This window comes from Callithrix jacchus, chromosome 1 (genome assembly GCF_049354715.1).
Source record: "Callithrix jacchus isolate 240 chromosome 1, calJac240_pri, whole genome shotgun sequence".
Classification (NCBI taxonomy): Eukaryota; Metazoa; Chordata; class Mammalia; order Primates; family Cebidae; genus Callithrix; species Callithrix jacchus.
This window is the reverse complement of record NC_133502.1, coordinates 180,034,086-180,049,242: the sequence shown is the minus strand read 5'-3', so window position 1 is coordinate 180,049,242 and position 15,157 is coordinate 180,034,086. Positions and strand designations below refer to the sequence as shown.

General features: G+C 47.7%; 1 protein-coding gene across 50 annotated transcripts in view; it reads right to left on the bottom strand.

Annotated features, from left to right (window-relative positions):
- The window catches only part of PRRC2B (proline rich coiled-coil 2B), a 113,349-nt gene that overhangs the window by 58,151 nt on the left and 40,041 nt on the right, over positions 1 to 15,157 (bottom strand). For 38 of the 50 annotated variants that reach the window (XR_013519724.1, XR_013519726.1, XR_013519725.1 and 35 more), the window contains exons 2-5: positions 9,268 to 9,437; positions 7,846 to 8,023; positions 4,251 to 4,353; positions 1,581 to 1,653 (exon numbers count right to left, since the gene is read on the bottom strand). Coding sequence is in view for 47 of the 50 variants with exons in the window: in XM_078329905.1 (XP_078186031.1) it covers positions 1,581 to 1,653; positions 4,251 to 4,353; positions 7,846 to 8,023; positions 9,268 to 9,382 (469 nt within the window). In the remaining 3 variants the exon portion in view is untranslated. The remainder of the gene's footprint in view (positions 1 to 1,580; positions 1,654 to 4,250; positions 4,354 to 7,845; positions 8,024 to 9,267; positions 9,438 to 15,157) is intronic. The other 12 variants (XM_078329947.1, XM_078329888.1, XM_078329913.1 and 9 more) reach the window with 1 other exon arrangement.

Sequence of the window (15,157 nt, the reverse complement as noted above, 5' to 3'; positions counted from 1 at the left end):
AATGTAACCTTATGGAAATATAAGATATGGAAAGCCAAAGAACCAGTTACAAGTCTTCATAAAGCATCTTCAAAGACCCTTTTGGGGTCAGGCACTGTGGCTTACGCCTATAATCCTAGCACTCTGGGAGGCCAAGGTAGGAGGATCACTTGAGCACAGGAGCTGGAGACCAGTCTGAGCAACATAGTAAGATCTTGTCTCAGTCAGTCAGTCAATCAACCAATCAATAAGCCAGTGTGGTGGTCCCAGCCCCTAGTTACTGGGAGGCTAAAGCGGGAGGATGCTTGAGACTAGGAGTTCAAGACAAGCCTGGGCAACATAGTGAGATCTTGTGGAAAAAAAAATATCAGCCAGATGTGGTGGTACACACCTGTGGTCCCAGCTACTCACAGGCAAGTGCACCTGGTAACACGATGTAACTTCAATCTGTACCCCAAGCCCCTTGGGAGAAGCTGGGGTGTTGAAATTAACTCATCAGTCATTTCCCATTGGAGACTGAGGGAAGAGCCTTTGAGCACAAGGATGTCAACCCATAAGCGGCAGGACCTTCTAGGCATGGCAGTCTGGGGGTGAGGTTCAAGGAACGAACGACGTGCAGTTGGTTTTCTAATACAGGCTACTAAAGACCAAGTCTGGTGAAGCCTTGGCTGGCAGGGGTAGCGCAGAAGGTGACACCAGGATGGGGGCAAAAGATAAAAAAAGGACAGTCAATGTGCTTTACAGGAGAAAGCGAATTGTGGGCTTTCCCTGGTGTCCACGCCACGACCACCCTCTTTCTCACTCAGAGCTGCTGCCTAGTTTGGTCTGCAGCACAGTATGCTAGAAACATTCAAGCTATCATCAAAAATTAGAAGAGCTCATGTAGAAAACCTGGATCTTTTGGTTCTCTCAAGAACATCTGCTGACCCATATTCTCCAAGGACTGAGGGGGCTAGAGGGCAGCCTGGCTGAATAGGACTCACCAGAACTGCTTTAGCCCACTGTTCTAGGCCTGCCTTGGAAGCAGTGTGAATGTATAATTCCCATGAATTTTATTTTAAAATTCTGAACACTGTTTCCTTTGGTCCATCATCCTCTTCTTTCTCCTGAGCTACTCCATGGAAGAAGCACAGTGGGCTCTGCATAGTGGGAGCTTCCTGTGTGGTGGGCACAGTGCTCCTGGTAACACCATGTAACCCTCAGAGTGCTCAGGTAGAATATCCTCCAGGCGGGCCGCTACGACTCCAAGGCTGGCTCCTTCATCAACCCAAGCCACACAACACCTCCCTCCTTTGGTCCCAGGAAAGAGGAAGCAGATGGTGTTGGCAACCCCGCAGAGTAGGCAGGAGTCCACCAGCAACATGGCCCAGTCAGCGCTCCTCTGTCTCAGCAAGAGCATTCATTCCAAGAAACCAAAGAGCTGGCACCTCTGCAGAACCAGTGCCCCACTGTGCACAGGCAAGGGCTCCACAGAACAGTACCCCTTTGTGGAAGAGAGTCCTCAAAGCTTCTGGGTGCCTAGACCCAATCAGACAGTCTGGAAAAGGCATTTACCTCCCCCTCCCCACTACCCCCAAATACACACACAGGTGCACACTTACCACCTTCGTGTCCTACTGGCTTTCCATTCAGCTGTGCCCATGACTTTGGTCCACCTGGCACTGAATTTGTATTCTGAAAGAAAGAAGAGAATCAGAAGAGGGCCAGCTCCCTAAGTCAGTTGCACAGTAACAGCCCGTTACAACAAGGTGCCAAGAGGCCAGCACCTTAGATTCAAACCCTATACAGATCCATCACCATTTTCTGAGCAGCATTGAAGCCCTGAACCTCTCCTGGAACGCACACTCCACGCAGCAGTCCCAGGGACTAGAAAATGCCACGCTTACTCTACAGACAAGGAGCAGGACTTGGGGAGTGATGGCTTCAAGTCACACAGACGGTGACACAGCAAAGCCAGGACCCAAACCTGTCTCCCTCCATGCTATGCTCTGGAACCTCCTGTGCCCACACAGAGATACTTAATTTTGCTCCAGAGACAGACTGAGGCCCAATTCCAGCATGTCTTTAAAGCTGTGCCACTGCTAATGAAGAATGCAAAGACGCTAACTGGGTGGGCCGGTTGCAGCGCATTCTGCAGTGGCTGTGACTCTACAAGGCACAGTTCCCCTCCTGAGAACCCCGCCAGCTCACCTCTGCTGAAAACTCACCAGGGTCAGCATTATGTATGACATGCCCAGTGTGACCGAATGCTCACCACACCCTGGGAAGGTTCTACTCACATCCCCCACTGAGGCTCAGAGGAGAGTCAGATGCAGAACAGTAGGACCAGGACCAGCCTCCACCCCGCCTATGTCCAGTGCCCTTTCTCGTACCTAACCATTAAGCTCACCGGTCTTTCCAGTCAACATTAAACTCACAGCCTTTCTAACTGAAGGTAAAAATACACAAAACAAAGCTGCTGCAGCATAAAGTTTCCCCACTTACTAGATGTAATGCCAGATTAAATCATTACCCTTTCCCTCCCACCCCCCACCCACCTCAACCAGCACCATCCACTCACAAGGCAGGTAACTGTCTCTCTTGCCTGTGATACACAGCTGATCAGCCACAGCAATCCATTTACTTATCAAAGAGCTTCCCTGAATGCTTTATACGGGCAACCTGGGGTGCCTAACAGTTTCCCTGCTGCAGACTACAGAAGGGCAGGGTCAGTGGCACAATTTGGGCAGTGCAGCTGGGGCCAGACACGTCCCACAGGTGGGCTGGAGGCCTTCAGATCAAGCACTAAGCAGGGGGCAGAGGGGCTCCCCACCACACAAGCCCTCCACTGAGGGCCTGTAATATGCTAATACAACCCCATCTCTCCACTCCTCTCACCTCTGCAGTTACAGGGATGACTCCCCTGGCAATAATCTAGAAAGAACACCCGCAGGACCAAGAAGGCTGCTGAGACTTCAGCAGAACAGAGCAGAGCTGCTGTGATCCCTCTGTGGAGATGTTCTAAAACTCAAAAAACACTGGGCGCCTCTTCCTACCCACCCCTCACATATAAGAGAAAACCAGGTAGCAGCAAAGAAATGCTGAGTACTGGATAAGGTGGGCCCTGTGCCAGCTCCAGGATGGGTTGCCCTTCCTTGGTGTAGTGCTGCCCCTTCAGCAATTCATTCAAACAGATGCCCAGGACCTCACCCACAGTCCCCAGTGGTGGGGCTGGGCACATACGTAACAGGCTTCACATCTCAGCTCTATCAGCTCACTCCGTTTCTTTCAAATTCTGGGAAACAGCAAGAAGCACACTTCAGTGTTAGGTGGGGAGAGGGTGTCCTGGCAAAGCCACAGACTTCCCTGAGTATGGTTAAAGCAGAGAGGGGATGACATTTGAGACCTTACATTGCCCAGGTAGCAAAACAAAACCAAAATATGTTCATTCCAGTTATCAAGAGAGCTGGTTAATACAAGATATCTATGTCTACGTTTCTTTTTGTCTTGTAAAAAAATTCATAAACTTCTCATCTAGATTTCTAGCTCCGGCTAAGTATATCCTCCTGCTGATTTCTGGAAACCTGTATCCAGACTCTGATGGACTGAGTGTATTATGAGCTCTTGCTTGGTTACATCATTACTTTTTGCTTTGAAAAACATTTAAAACGTATCAACAAATAAAGGATTGTAGCTTCCTATTTCCCGAAGCAATGTTCTGAGAGACATTAGTCCCTAGAGACATTCAATGAAGAAATGTTTCTGAGGACAAATAAATTTGGGGAATGCTGCCCATTATATTGTATCTTCTTTTCCGAGACTCACGGTAGACATTAGCATATGAAAGTCACTGAGAAGTACCGCAGAAAAGGAGTTTGCTTCATTCTGTTTTTCAAACTCACCTGGCCAGTAACCTTTCCGTGGCCTACCACTTTTTGTCTTCTTGTGGCCCAAGCTTCCAGGGAGCTCACTTTGGGAAACCCTGAAGTAGTCTGCAGCCCAGCCTAAGCGACCCTGTCTCAAGCAAATCAACAGGAACCAAAGTAGGACCCTGTATCCTAGTCTGTATCTGAGGTCTTTTTTCTAAAAGTTGGCAGATTAAATTTCTTCACCAGTGACCATGACAGTTTCCCATGCTAGTTTTCTAAAGTCAGTCATAGAGTATGCCTCTGGAATAGACAGGTCAAGCACAACCACACTTGTCAGTAGCAACTCCTCCCAGCTCCCAGCGACAAGGACACTTAGAGGCTACCATGCCCAGGCAACAGTCGGGATGGGGTCCCAACACCTACCTCCTGACTGATTGACTGTGTCGGTTTCTGCAAATTGGAGACAGATTTCTGCAAACCCGGCTGCGGCAGCGACTCCGGCGGCTGAGAGGCCGTTGCACTGGAACTAGACAAAGAAAGGCAGGGCAGTGGGGTCAGGCACGGCACAGAGTTCCCTGGCCAGGTCTCTACGTTCCCAGGAGCCACAGCTGTTCAGCTGCTCACAGGAAGCAGACCTTATGTGGACAATAAAAATGACTTTCCCCAGTAGATTCTTATGCTAGCAAAAACTAATGAGAGAACAAACCATGTTTAAGGTCTAGTCACTGACATTTTAAATTAGCACAAGACAGACTTCTGCTGTTGCTTTTTCTTTTCTTTTTTTTTTTTTTTTTTTGAGACAGGGGTGTCTCACTCTATTGCCCAGACTGGAGTGTAGCGGGGTACACTTGGCTCACTGCAACCTCTGCTTCCTGGCCTCAAGCAATCCTCTTACCTTGGCCTTCCAGGTAGCTGGGACTAGAGGCGTGAGCCACCTCATCTGGCCTCTTTCTTTTTTTAAAAATAAAACTTTTCTGCCTTCTTGTAGAGCCTTCTGTCTGCAAAAACTGAAAGCTCACTGTAAACAATGCAAGTGATGAAGGATTTGCCAACAGGGAAAATAAGTCACTGAAATTAAGGGCTTGTGGCCCTTCCTCCGGACCCAGAGACCACACCTACTCAGGGGGCTGATTTCTTTACCTCCTCTCAGCTTACAAAATAAATACATGCTTATAGTAAAAATAAACTTATAAATAAAAGTAGGTAACAGAGAACATCACAATCTCATCATCCAGAGATAAACTCCAAGCAGACTTTTCTAGACCTGTTAACACAGGTTTTGTTTGTTTTTAACTGGCAGAGAGTTTTACACTGCAGGAATATAGTATTTTTCTAACAGAAGTGGAGTAACCCCATACATATAGCTCCATGACTTTTTTTTACTTCATGCATCTGAAGGTCTTTTCACCACCATAGACATGAATCTTCCTTTTGCTTTTAATGACCACACAACACAACCAGACAGGCCGTAATTTAACCAATCTCTCATAAGGGTTTTTTTCCTTCCCATTACAGATATAACTACAATAAGAATGTTTTAACAACAACAACAACAACAAAAACATTTAAAAAAAAAAAAAAGAATTTTTTTCATTTTTTTGAGATGGAGTCTCACTCTGTTGCCCAGGGTGGAGTGCAGTGCCATGATCTCCACTCACTGCAACCCCAGCCTCCCAGGTACAAGTGATTCTTCTGCCTCAGCCTCCCAAGTATCTGGGATTACAGGCATGCACCACCACACCTGGCTAATTTTTGTATTTTTAGTAGAGATGGTGTTTCGCCATGTTGTCCAGGCTGGTCTTGAACTCCTGACCCTCAGGTGATCCACTAGCCATGGCCTCCCAAAGTGCTGGGATTACAGGCGTGAGCCACCGTACCCAGCCAAGAATTTTTTTGGTTACATATCTTTGCACCCTTTTTCTGTAAGTAATCCCATGGCATATGACCTTAGAAATAGAAATGCTGGATCAAAAGATGTTTTGAAGTTTAAAAGCTATTTCCAGGCTGCTCCCCAAAAAAGGCTGTGTATTTACACTCCACAGGTGAAGTGATAAAGGTGACAAGAAATGGCCAAATGAAGGTTTCTGCTCTAACTCAGCACTCAACTCACTGAATCCAACTTTCTACTGGATAAGATTCAAGGAGGGCAGCCACCCCCATGGCTTATCTGTAAATGAAAGCCAAACTCTACACAGACACGCTCTTCCAAGATTCACCTAACTCAGGTAACTCACCGTTCGTGATTATTACAAAGGGAATGCTAATGATTGGTTCTCACATCTCCTTCTACCTAAAAGAGAAGCTTTCAGGTAGTGGCACTTCTGTGTTCTCCAAATCTAAGAACCGAGTCCCCACATTGTGGGCCCACTTGCTACCTGATACCTTGGTGGGAGGATGTGGCCCCAGGGCAGCAGAGAACCACACCGGGGTCTGTGCCTTAAACAAAGCTCCGCCCTCACCTTGTCCCTGGCAGACAGCTCCAGCACAACTGGCCCTCACTGGAGCCACCGAGGCGGAGTAAAGGCTGGATATCAGGAGGGAGTAACACTTTGTCCTCTCTAGAACTTTTGGTGGTAGAGAGGTACTTCAGTCCTTCCATTAAAATGTGCAATATCCATGTCATTACAGAGCTCGTGATGTGAATGGAATGATGACAGCAGCCAGTATCTGCCCCTCCTCTGTGCGAGGTTTGGGCTAAGCACTTGACCTATGCTGGCCCATCAATGCCTCATGGATACCTCAGAACCACCAGCAGAGGCAGGTATCATTCCTACTTCAAGGGAGGACACTGAGGCGCAGAAGTCAAACAATTCTCCAGGTTCCATCAAGCTAATAAGTGGTATAGCTGCAAACCACACAAGGTTGTCAGATTTCAAAAGTCATGCTATACTGCCCATCAATATGATCCCTAAGCAAACTGTTAGAAACATTTTAAAAATAACCTCTAAGGCCCTATTTTGATTATTACCTTATAATCATCTAGCTGAATAAGTAGCTCTGTCTCTACATTCTGTCTGAAGTAACTACAGGGGAACAATTTTACAAAAGCTGCCATGGTCATTTCCAGCAGACTTGAAAGAAGAGGATGCTGGGATGGGCAGGCTAAGATCTGGGTCCTTTTTACCATCTGGTTTCCTATGTCGGTAGGGAGACCAGGAGGTCAGTATGCAGGCCAGGAGGGCGCTGCCGACAGACAGCTTTGTTCACATTCCTCAACACAAACCCCAGCAGCAGGTTTCTGCCTGCCAGCCTCAGCAAGGCCCTGTCCCTCCCTGAATACATCCCCTTCCCTGAATAGTGTTAGCAGTGGCTGAACACTCAGAGAGGACTGGCAGTAGGAGGCAAGGGTGCAGCCATGCAAGTGGGCCCCAGGCAGCCAGGCCCCATGTTTTCAGCCCACCATACAGGGGCTGGCTGTTTCTCTAATGACAACACCATGCCAACCTCAGCCTCCCACAGGGCTTCTGTAAGTACTGTGCTGGCAGGAGGTGAGCCTCCAGGGAGGCTGCAGTACAATGATATTGGAGGATTCTGTGCTGCTCTTACTCATGACTGGGTCCGTTTAGAGGAACGGCAGAAGTCTCCTGTCTGGGAAGCTGCCAGGCCTATGATTAGGGAGGCTGCATGCTCCTCTGCCAAGCTCAACTCACAGGGAATGAAGTTTTCAAGCCCCAGATCTGTCCACAGTGTTTCTTACAGGAACTGACTCTGGGTCATTGCATAAGCTCCTCTGGGGTGATGAGGCCTTTCCTGATAAGGCACAGGGGAAAACTGGTCACTGGGGACAAGGCTGTCCACAGATGTGCTGCTCCACTGCCTCTAAAAGCCAGGAAAAATGAAGGCAGGTAACAAGAAACACACGAAGCACCAGGGCAGGAGAAGAGGCAGCTTCATTTGCATCTCCCAGTTTCCCAGTTCTGCTGCTGCAAGACTAGCAGTGCCACCTGCCAAAGGGAAGGATGCCGGGGGCCACCCCTGGAGAGCCAGCTCCCACTCACCACCCGACTCCTCTGTTTACCTCTTTGGGTCTTGCTGATCCTGCTTGTTTGCCCATCCTGTCCCGTCCTTGGGTACTATCACGATGTTGGGGTCGTTTCCTTTGTTTTCAGACTTCAAGCTTGGCAGGTTTGCAGGCGGTGGCATACGCCGGGCTGCGGCAACTTTCCCAAGACTCTGTAAGCCATGTCTAGGAATAACTGTAGGGAGAGGGGCATGGAACAGACACCATGCAGAAAAGTCACAGAAGAGGCCTGACGCATTCAGCTATTCTTTCAAACTCTGAGTGATCGTGACAAAGCTAACTAAACAAAAAGCAAGGGGCAGACCAGCAGTGGAACAAATGTTTGGCATCACTTTAGTCACTTTACAAGCTCTCCACTGACGACTACAAGGACAAAAGAGCTGCTGAAACCTGTACAAAGGTTTCCATTTCACTAGCGGGCAGGACAAGGCTCGGGGACTTTACGACATGGGTTAGGAGCCAGGTGCAGGAACCTCCAGCTGACAGAGGAAACACCTCTGTTGAGGTGAAGTTGAGACAGCTCTGCCTAGACCCAAACCAAGACTGAACAGGGGCCCTTCGACATTCATGAAGTCTTCATGGGGTGTGGAGAGGATCAATATGAACCTTTCCAACAAGTTCCAGAGTATCAAGAACCATGAAAGCTAAAAAGGCTAATAACACACCAGGTATGGTGGCACACAGGTGTAATCCCAGCACTTTGGGAGGCTGAAGCGGGCACATCACAAGGCCAAGAGATCGAGACCATCCTGGCCAATATGGTGAAACTTTCTCTCTACTAAAAATACAAAAATTAGCCAGTCTCATAACCTGGTCTCAAAATAAATAAACAAATAAATATTTAAAAACAAAATTTTTTCTTTTCTTTTTTGAGACAGAATCTTGCTTTCTGTAACCTTCGCCTCCCGGGTTCAAGCAATTCTCTGCCTCAGCTTCCTGAGTAACTGGGATTACAGGTGCCTGCCACCATGCCCAGTTAGTTTTTTTTTTTGTATTTTTAGTAGAGACGGGGTTTCATAATCTTGGCCAGGCTGGTCTTGAACTCCTTACCTCATGATCCACCTGCCTCAGCCTCCCAAAGTGCTGGGATTACAGGTGTGAGCCACCTCGCCCAGCCAAAAACAAATTGTTTTAAGGTTAACACTAATGCATATTAAGTCCCATTCTACCCATCAGGATAAAAATATCCACAGGTTCAGTAAGGTAATCAGTGGAGAAATAATTCCACTACAGGAAGAATCAGGATGCTCAAGGCTCTGAAATCACACCTCAAGTAGAAAGTAGAGGGTGATTCTACATGCATGCCCAGAAGTCTGATGTGCCAGAACCATACTGTCTAACCAGGTGGGGGACTCTGGGTTTCTGGAGTTTGTCACTAGGACAAAGTCTGAGGAACTGGCCTTGAACCCCGGGTCTTACCTGAGGATCTAATTGCGTCTACTGATTTTCCTTTATATTTGTCAAACAGGCTGAGAGTCGAATACTTGCTTTTCCCATCCTTGCCCTTGGTAATTTGCCCCAAACGATCGGACATTGCGATGAAATGTCATCTAGTAAAGAAATTTTTCTTGGCACCGCTCCCGATCTGCCTTTGAAATAGAGAAGAAAAAAAAGTGTCACTCCAGCAGAACCTCTGATCCGGCGGAGTGAATCCTTCAGGATTAATGGGCCTCCTTGAAGACCTGAAGACAGCTTTGGAGTGTCCTTAGAAAAATGCTCTCACTGCCCCCAAGGCTGTTCATTCACATTTACAGGGCATTTTGAAGACACCCCAAGGCAATCTGGGGAGTACCCCAAATCCCCACCTGCCAGTCATTCCTCTCACTCTGAGTTTGGTGGAGTCTACTGCACACCAACCACGCTGACATGTAAACTTCAACAGAGCCATCTCCAAGTCAAGGACAGTTCAAGATGCAAAAATAAATGCTCAGTACCTGTAGGACATCCATGTATAACACTGAAAATAAGGCTAGCAGAATAGGGGAGGTACACTTACACCACGCTGTTCATCTTAAAGACAAGCAAAACCAAATCAAAGGAGGGCAACCAAAGAATTAGCCTTCAGAAATAATTGGGTATATATACTTTTCAAAATAAACAACTAGTACCCAGAGAGAAAACATCTGCTCAGGCAACAAATGGGCTCTCTAAGGTACATGCATGGAAAACAGAAAGCAAGAACTCCCTAGGGCTAGCGAGGGAGAGACTGCATAAGGGTTATGCCATCTACACCTGCCCCCCTCAACCTTTTTTTTTTTTGAGACAAGAGTCTTGCTCTGCTACCAGGCTGGAGTGTAGTGGCTCAATCAGCTCACTGAAACCTCCACCTCCTGAGTTCAAGCAATTCTCCTGCCTCAGCCTCCCAAGTGGTGGGATTACAGGAATGTGCCACCACGCCCATCTATTTTTTTATATTTAGTAGAGATGAAGTTACACATGTTGGCCAGATGGTCTCAACCTCTTTGACCTTGTCATCTGCCCACCGTTGCTCTCCCAAAGCACTGGGATTACAGGCATGAGCTACTGCACCCGACCTGTACTTGCCCCTTTTAAGGGAAAACCTTGATAAGATCTCCGAGAAAGAAGCTTCCTTCCTCTGCCACTTTCTAATGTTCTACAGGTGTCCATGAGTCTATTAGCAGTCTCCTCACCGGTTCATTCATTCAAATACTAAGTGACTGGTTGGGCATGGTGACTCACGCCTGTAATCCCAGCACTTTGGGAGGCTGAGGTAGGCAGATCACTTAAGGTCAGGAGTTCGAGACCAGCCTGGCCAACATGGTGAAATCCCCTCTTTACTAAAAATACAAAAATTAGCCAGGTGTGCTGCCTTTTATTCCATACCCAACCTTGGCAATAGGTTCTAAACTTCCTTAGCAAAAAACAGAAACACTTGATGGGCTCAGTGGCTCATGCCTGTAATCCAGCTACTCAGGAAGGCTGTGGTGGGAGGACTACTGGAGGCCAGAAGTTTGAGACCAGCCTAGTAAACACAGCAAGACACTGTCTCTAAAAAAATTAAAATAGGCCAGGTGTGGTGGCTCACCTGAGGTCAGGAGTTCAAGACCAGCCTGGACAACATGGCAAAACCCCATCTTTACTGAAATTACAAAAATTAGCCAGGCGTGGTGGTGCATGCTTATGACCCCAGCTACTGGGGAGGCTGAGACATAAGAATCGCTTGAAGCCAGGAGGCGGAAGTTGCAGTGAGCCAAGACTTTGCCACTGCACTCCCGACTGGGTGACAGAAGAAGATTCCATCTCTAAGTAAATAAAGAGCAGAGCATGTTGGTATGCACCTACAGTCCCAGCTACTTAGGTGGCTGAGGCAGGAGGATCACCTGAGCCTAGGAGCTTGAGGCTGCAATGAGCTATAATCAGGCCACCGCACTCCAGCCTGAGCAACAGAGGCAGATCCCATCACTTAAAAAACAAAACTTGTGTGACCATCACTTCTCCCTGGAAAACAAAGCTAAAGCAATAATTAAGGCATATGGATAACATGCCTTCAACAACATAATGGCAACAATTATGACCCCCCCATTCTGCCACTGACTGGTAAAAGGCCCTTGGTGGTAGCTGCGGAAGCAAGGCTTGCCATTTCACCATCTTGTTCTGACACCATGCAGGCCAGGAGGAACATACCCATGTTGTAAGGAGGCAATATGTATCCCGAAGGATGATTTTAAAGATAAAATTCTATATTGTGATCCAAATAAAACACAGGGAGCTGAAACCGATTACAAACAGGGGCCAAAACAAGTGAGATGAAAGATGCTGACTGAGCCAGTCCCATGTCAAACACGCAACTGTGCAAACCATCCTTTCATTCATTTAACAGGTACTGACTGATACCTAAGATCTGCCAGTCACTGAGGGACAGATTCACATGCAGTTCCTATCAGGAAATGCTCACAAAGAGCGCAGGAAGATGGATGCTGAGAGATGAGCAGTCATAAGTCGGATCTGTATGAGCGGGGACACAACCAAGTGGCCAACACTGCACCCTTCTTCGAGGAACTTCTCCTCTCCTGCCCACATGGCTTCAGCCATCCTGGTTGGTTACTTAACTCCTTTCCTGCACCCAAATCTCCCATCTATTCAGCTGTGGCCATGAGCCAAGGAATACCAGGGTGTTTGAAAATGTGTAGGAGCATTTTTGATGTCACAATGATGGGAGTGCCGCCCACATTCAGTGGCCAAGCCCAAGGATGCTGACTGTACTAGGGTGTGTAGGAGAGTCTGGCACAATGAAGAAACATACCAGCAAAAGCGCTTCCAAGCGGTCACTGCCTCCAAGTTTCCTGCCAGCAGCCACTTGACCCCAGTAGCCCTCCCCAGACCCCACCTCCTGCACCAGAGCAAAGGGCAGCAATGCTCAGGATGGGAGTTGGTCCCACATGCCCGATTCTGATCATGGTGCCCAGGACCTGTCTGCTTCCTTGCCCTGGGGTCCATGGACCATTTTAAATCTCCCTCCCTGAGGCTAGGTCTAGTGAGTTTCTGTCCCACTCCCCAAAAGTCATAACTAATAAAAGCATCCTTCCCTGAGCTAGATTGTAAGCCTCTTGAGGACAGAGTGAGATCCTATCTCAAAAACAACAATTAAAAAAAATTAAAGGCAAGAGAAGGAAAGATTGACCAGCCATTCTGATTTAAGAAATCAGGCATGTGAAGATTTCACATTGTATGATTTCTTTTCTCTCTTTTTTTGTGAGACAGAGTTTCTCCCTGCCGCCCAGGCTGGAGTGCAGTGGCACCATCTCAGCTCACTGTAACCTCCACCTCCTGCCTCAGCCTCCTGAATAGCTGGGATTACAGGTGTGCACCACCACGTTGTAGGCAGAGGTTGCAGTGAGCCAAGATTGTGCCACTGCACTCAGCCTGGGCTAATCTTCTATATTTTTAGTAGAGACAAGATTTTGCCATGTTGCCCAGGCTGGTCTCAAACTCCTGGCCTCAAGTGATCTGTCCACCTCAGCTTCCCAAAATGCTGGGATGAAAAGCGTGAGCCACTGTGCCTGCCAACATCAAATTATTTCTTAAATCAAATATCATGTTTTTTCCTTTTTGTTGAGACACAGTCTCACTCTGTCACCCAGGCTGGAGTGCAGTGGCATATCGGCTCATTGCAACCTCCACCACCCAGGTTCAAGCAATTCTTCTGCCTCAGCCTCCCAAGTAGCTGGGATTACAGGTATGCACCACCATGCCCACTAAAATGTCATTTAATTCTGAAAATTGATCAAAAATAGTTTGTTTGTATAAATGTTGCTAAAAAGTCCTCTTAAAAGTTGTTAGCCCTGGCCTCTACTATTTTACCAGTAACAAATAAATCTTTCTCTGACTCTTTGCTGACGAGGCCTGTGGGCGGAGGGTAGAATGAACATACACAGCTCTCAGTGTAACCACCTGGTGCACACCACACTTCTCTGAGAAGGTTCTATTCCTACTTCCCCACACCCCGGGGGGAAACAAAAGGAAATAAACCTTGTTCAGGCCAGGCGAGGCGGCTCACACCTGTAATCCCAGCATTTTGAGAGGTCAAAGTAGGAGGATCACCTGAGGCAAGAAATCTGAGACCAGCCTGGCCAACATGGCGAAACCCCAACTCTACTAAAAATACAAAAAAAATTAGCTGGTCATGGTGGTGCATGCCTGTAATCCCAGCTACTGTGGAGACTGCGGCAGGAGAATTATTGAATTGAACCTGGGGGGTGAAGGTTGCAGTGAGCCAAGATTGGGTGACAGAGGGAAAAATCTCAAGCCTGGGCGACAGAGGGAAAAATCTATCTCAAAAAACAACACACACACACACACCACAGAAAGGAGATGGCAGCCAGGCATGGTGACTCACACCTATAATCCCAGCACTTTGGGAGGCCGAGGAGGTCGGGAGTTCGAGACCAGCCTGATCAAAATGGAGGATCCGCCTCTACTAAACATACAAAAAATTAGCCAGGCGTGGTGGCACATGCCACCTACTCGGGAGGCTGAAGTAAAAATCACTTGAACCCGGGACGTTACAGTGAGCCAAGATCACGCCACTGCACTTTAGCCTGGACAATAAGAGCAAAAACTCCATCTCAAAAAAAAAAAAAAAAAAAAAAAGAGAAAGAAAAAAAAATGTCTTACTATGGAATCCACCACTTCTTACAAGCCTGGGAATGGATCCTGTTTTCCTATATAAACTTAGGATACCAACAAGCAACCAGGTGAGTCACTGCTGCAGTGAATGAAAGCAGCTCCTACGAGGACAATCACACTCTCCAGTGAAGACTGCACTGGTGGAGATTCTTTCAGCCTTGCTGTTCCTCAGAGCAGGGGCTGGCAAACTACAGTCAGCCTGAAGAAAAATAAGCAAGAGGTCATCTGTGGCCCACAAAACCTCTAACAGTTACTGCCTGTCCCTTCACAAAGTGTGTTTATGCACACCTGCTTTAGAGCAGATGAGAGACCTTTCACTGGACACAACTCCAAAATAAAACCAGAATCATTAGGATTTCCTCTCACTGTAGGATCTCCACTGACCTGGCGGGTATGAGGCCAGGCCCCACCTACAACCATCTGGCTGCACTGTCTGCCAGCTGAATTTCACAAACATGAGGCCAGTTAGCAGGGCTTTGCTGGGCTTCAAATACCTGCCGAGTTTCCATCCATCAACACACATGCATACCCCAAGCTAACCTAGCCCATCTGAAGGCAGGAAGAAGGCACCGGTGAGCATCCAAGTGTGAAGTAGGAAGCCAGCTAAGGCAAGAGAACAGCTCTCTGGTGTGTCTGAGGCTTTTCCACCGACTCTGACTCACCCCTGCAACACCCCCTGGGTCTGTGGGACTAGACACCAGGTCCTCACAGGCGAGCATGACTCGAACCTGGCTCACGGCCACGGCTTTACCTCACCTTCTCTTCCTTTTTAGGCCAACAGAATTCTTTTTCTCCGCAAACAGAATCTGATTTGGAAGCTCAGTATGGCATATGAAGTAGACGCAAGCCCACGAGGCACCCAAGTCCAGCCTGCATGCCCCCTTGCTGCAAGCCCTCCTTTCCCACAGCAGCCACCTAGAGATACTGCCATGGAGAGCTAGAGCATTCCAAAATTTGCCAGCCTAAAAGAAAATATTGCCATTAGGCAGATGAAAAAAGGGGCCTAAAACCCATATGAAGATAGATTTGGGAACAAATGAATGGAGAAAAGAAGACCAAAAAAAGAATCCAGGTTGCTTATTTTGGCACATAATCTAAAGAAGCGCGCCCAGGCTTTGCTGGAACAAAAACAACCAGAAAGATTCGCCAACAACGGCAACTT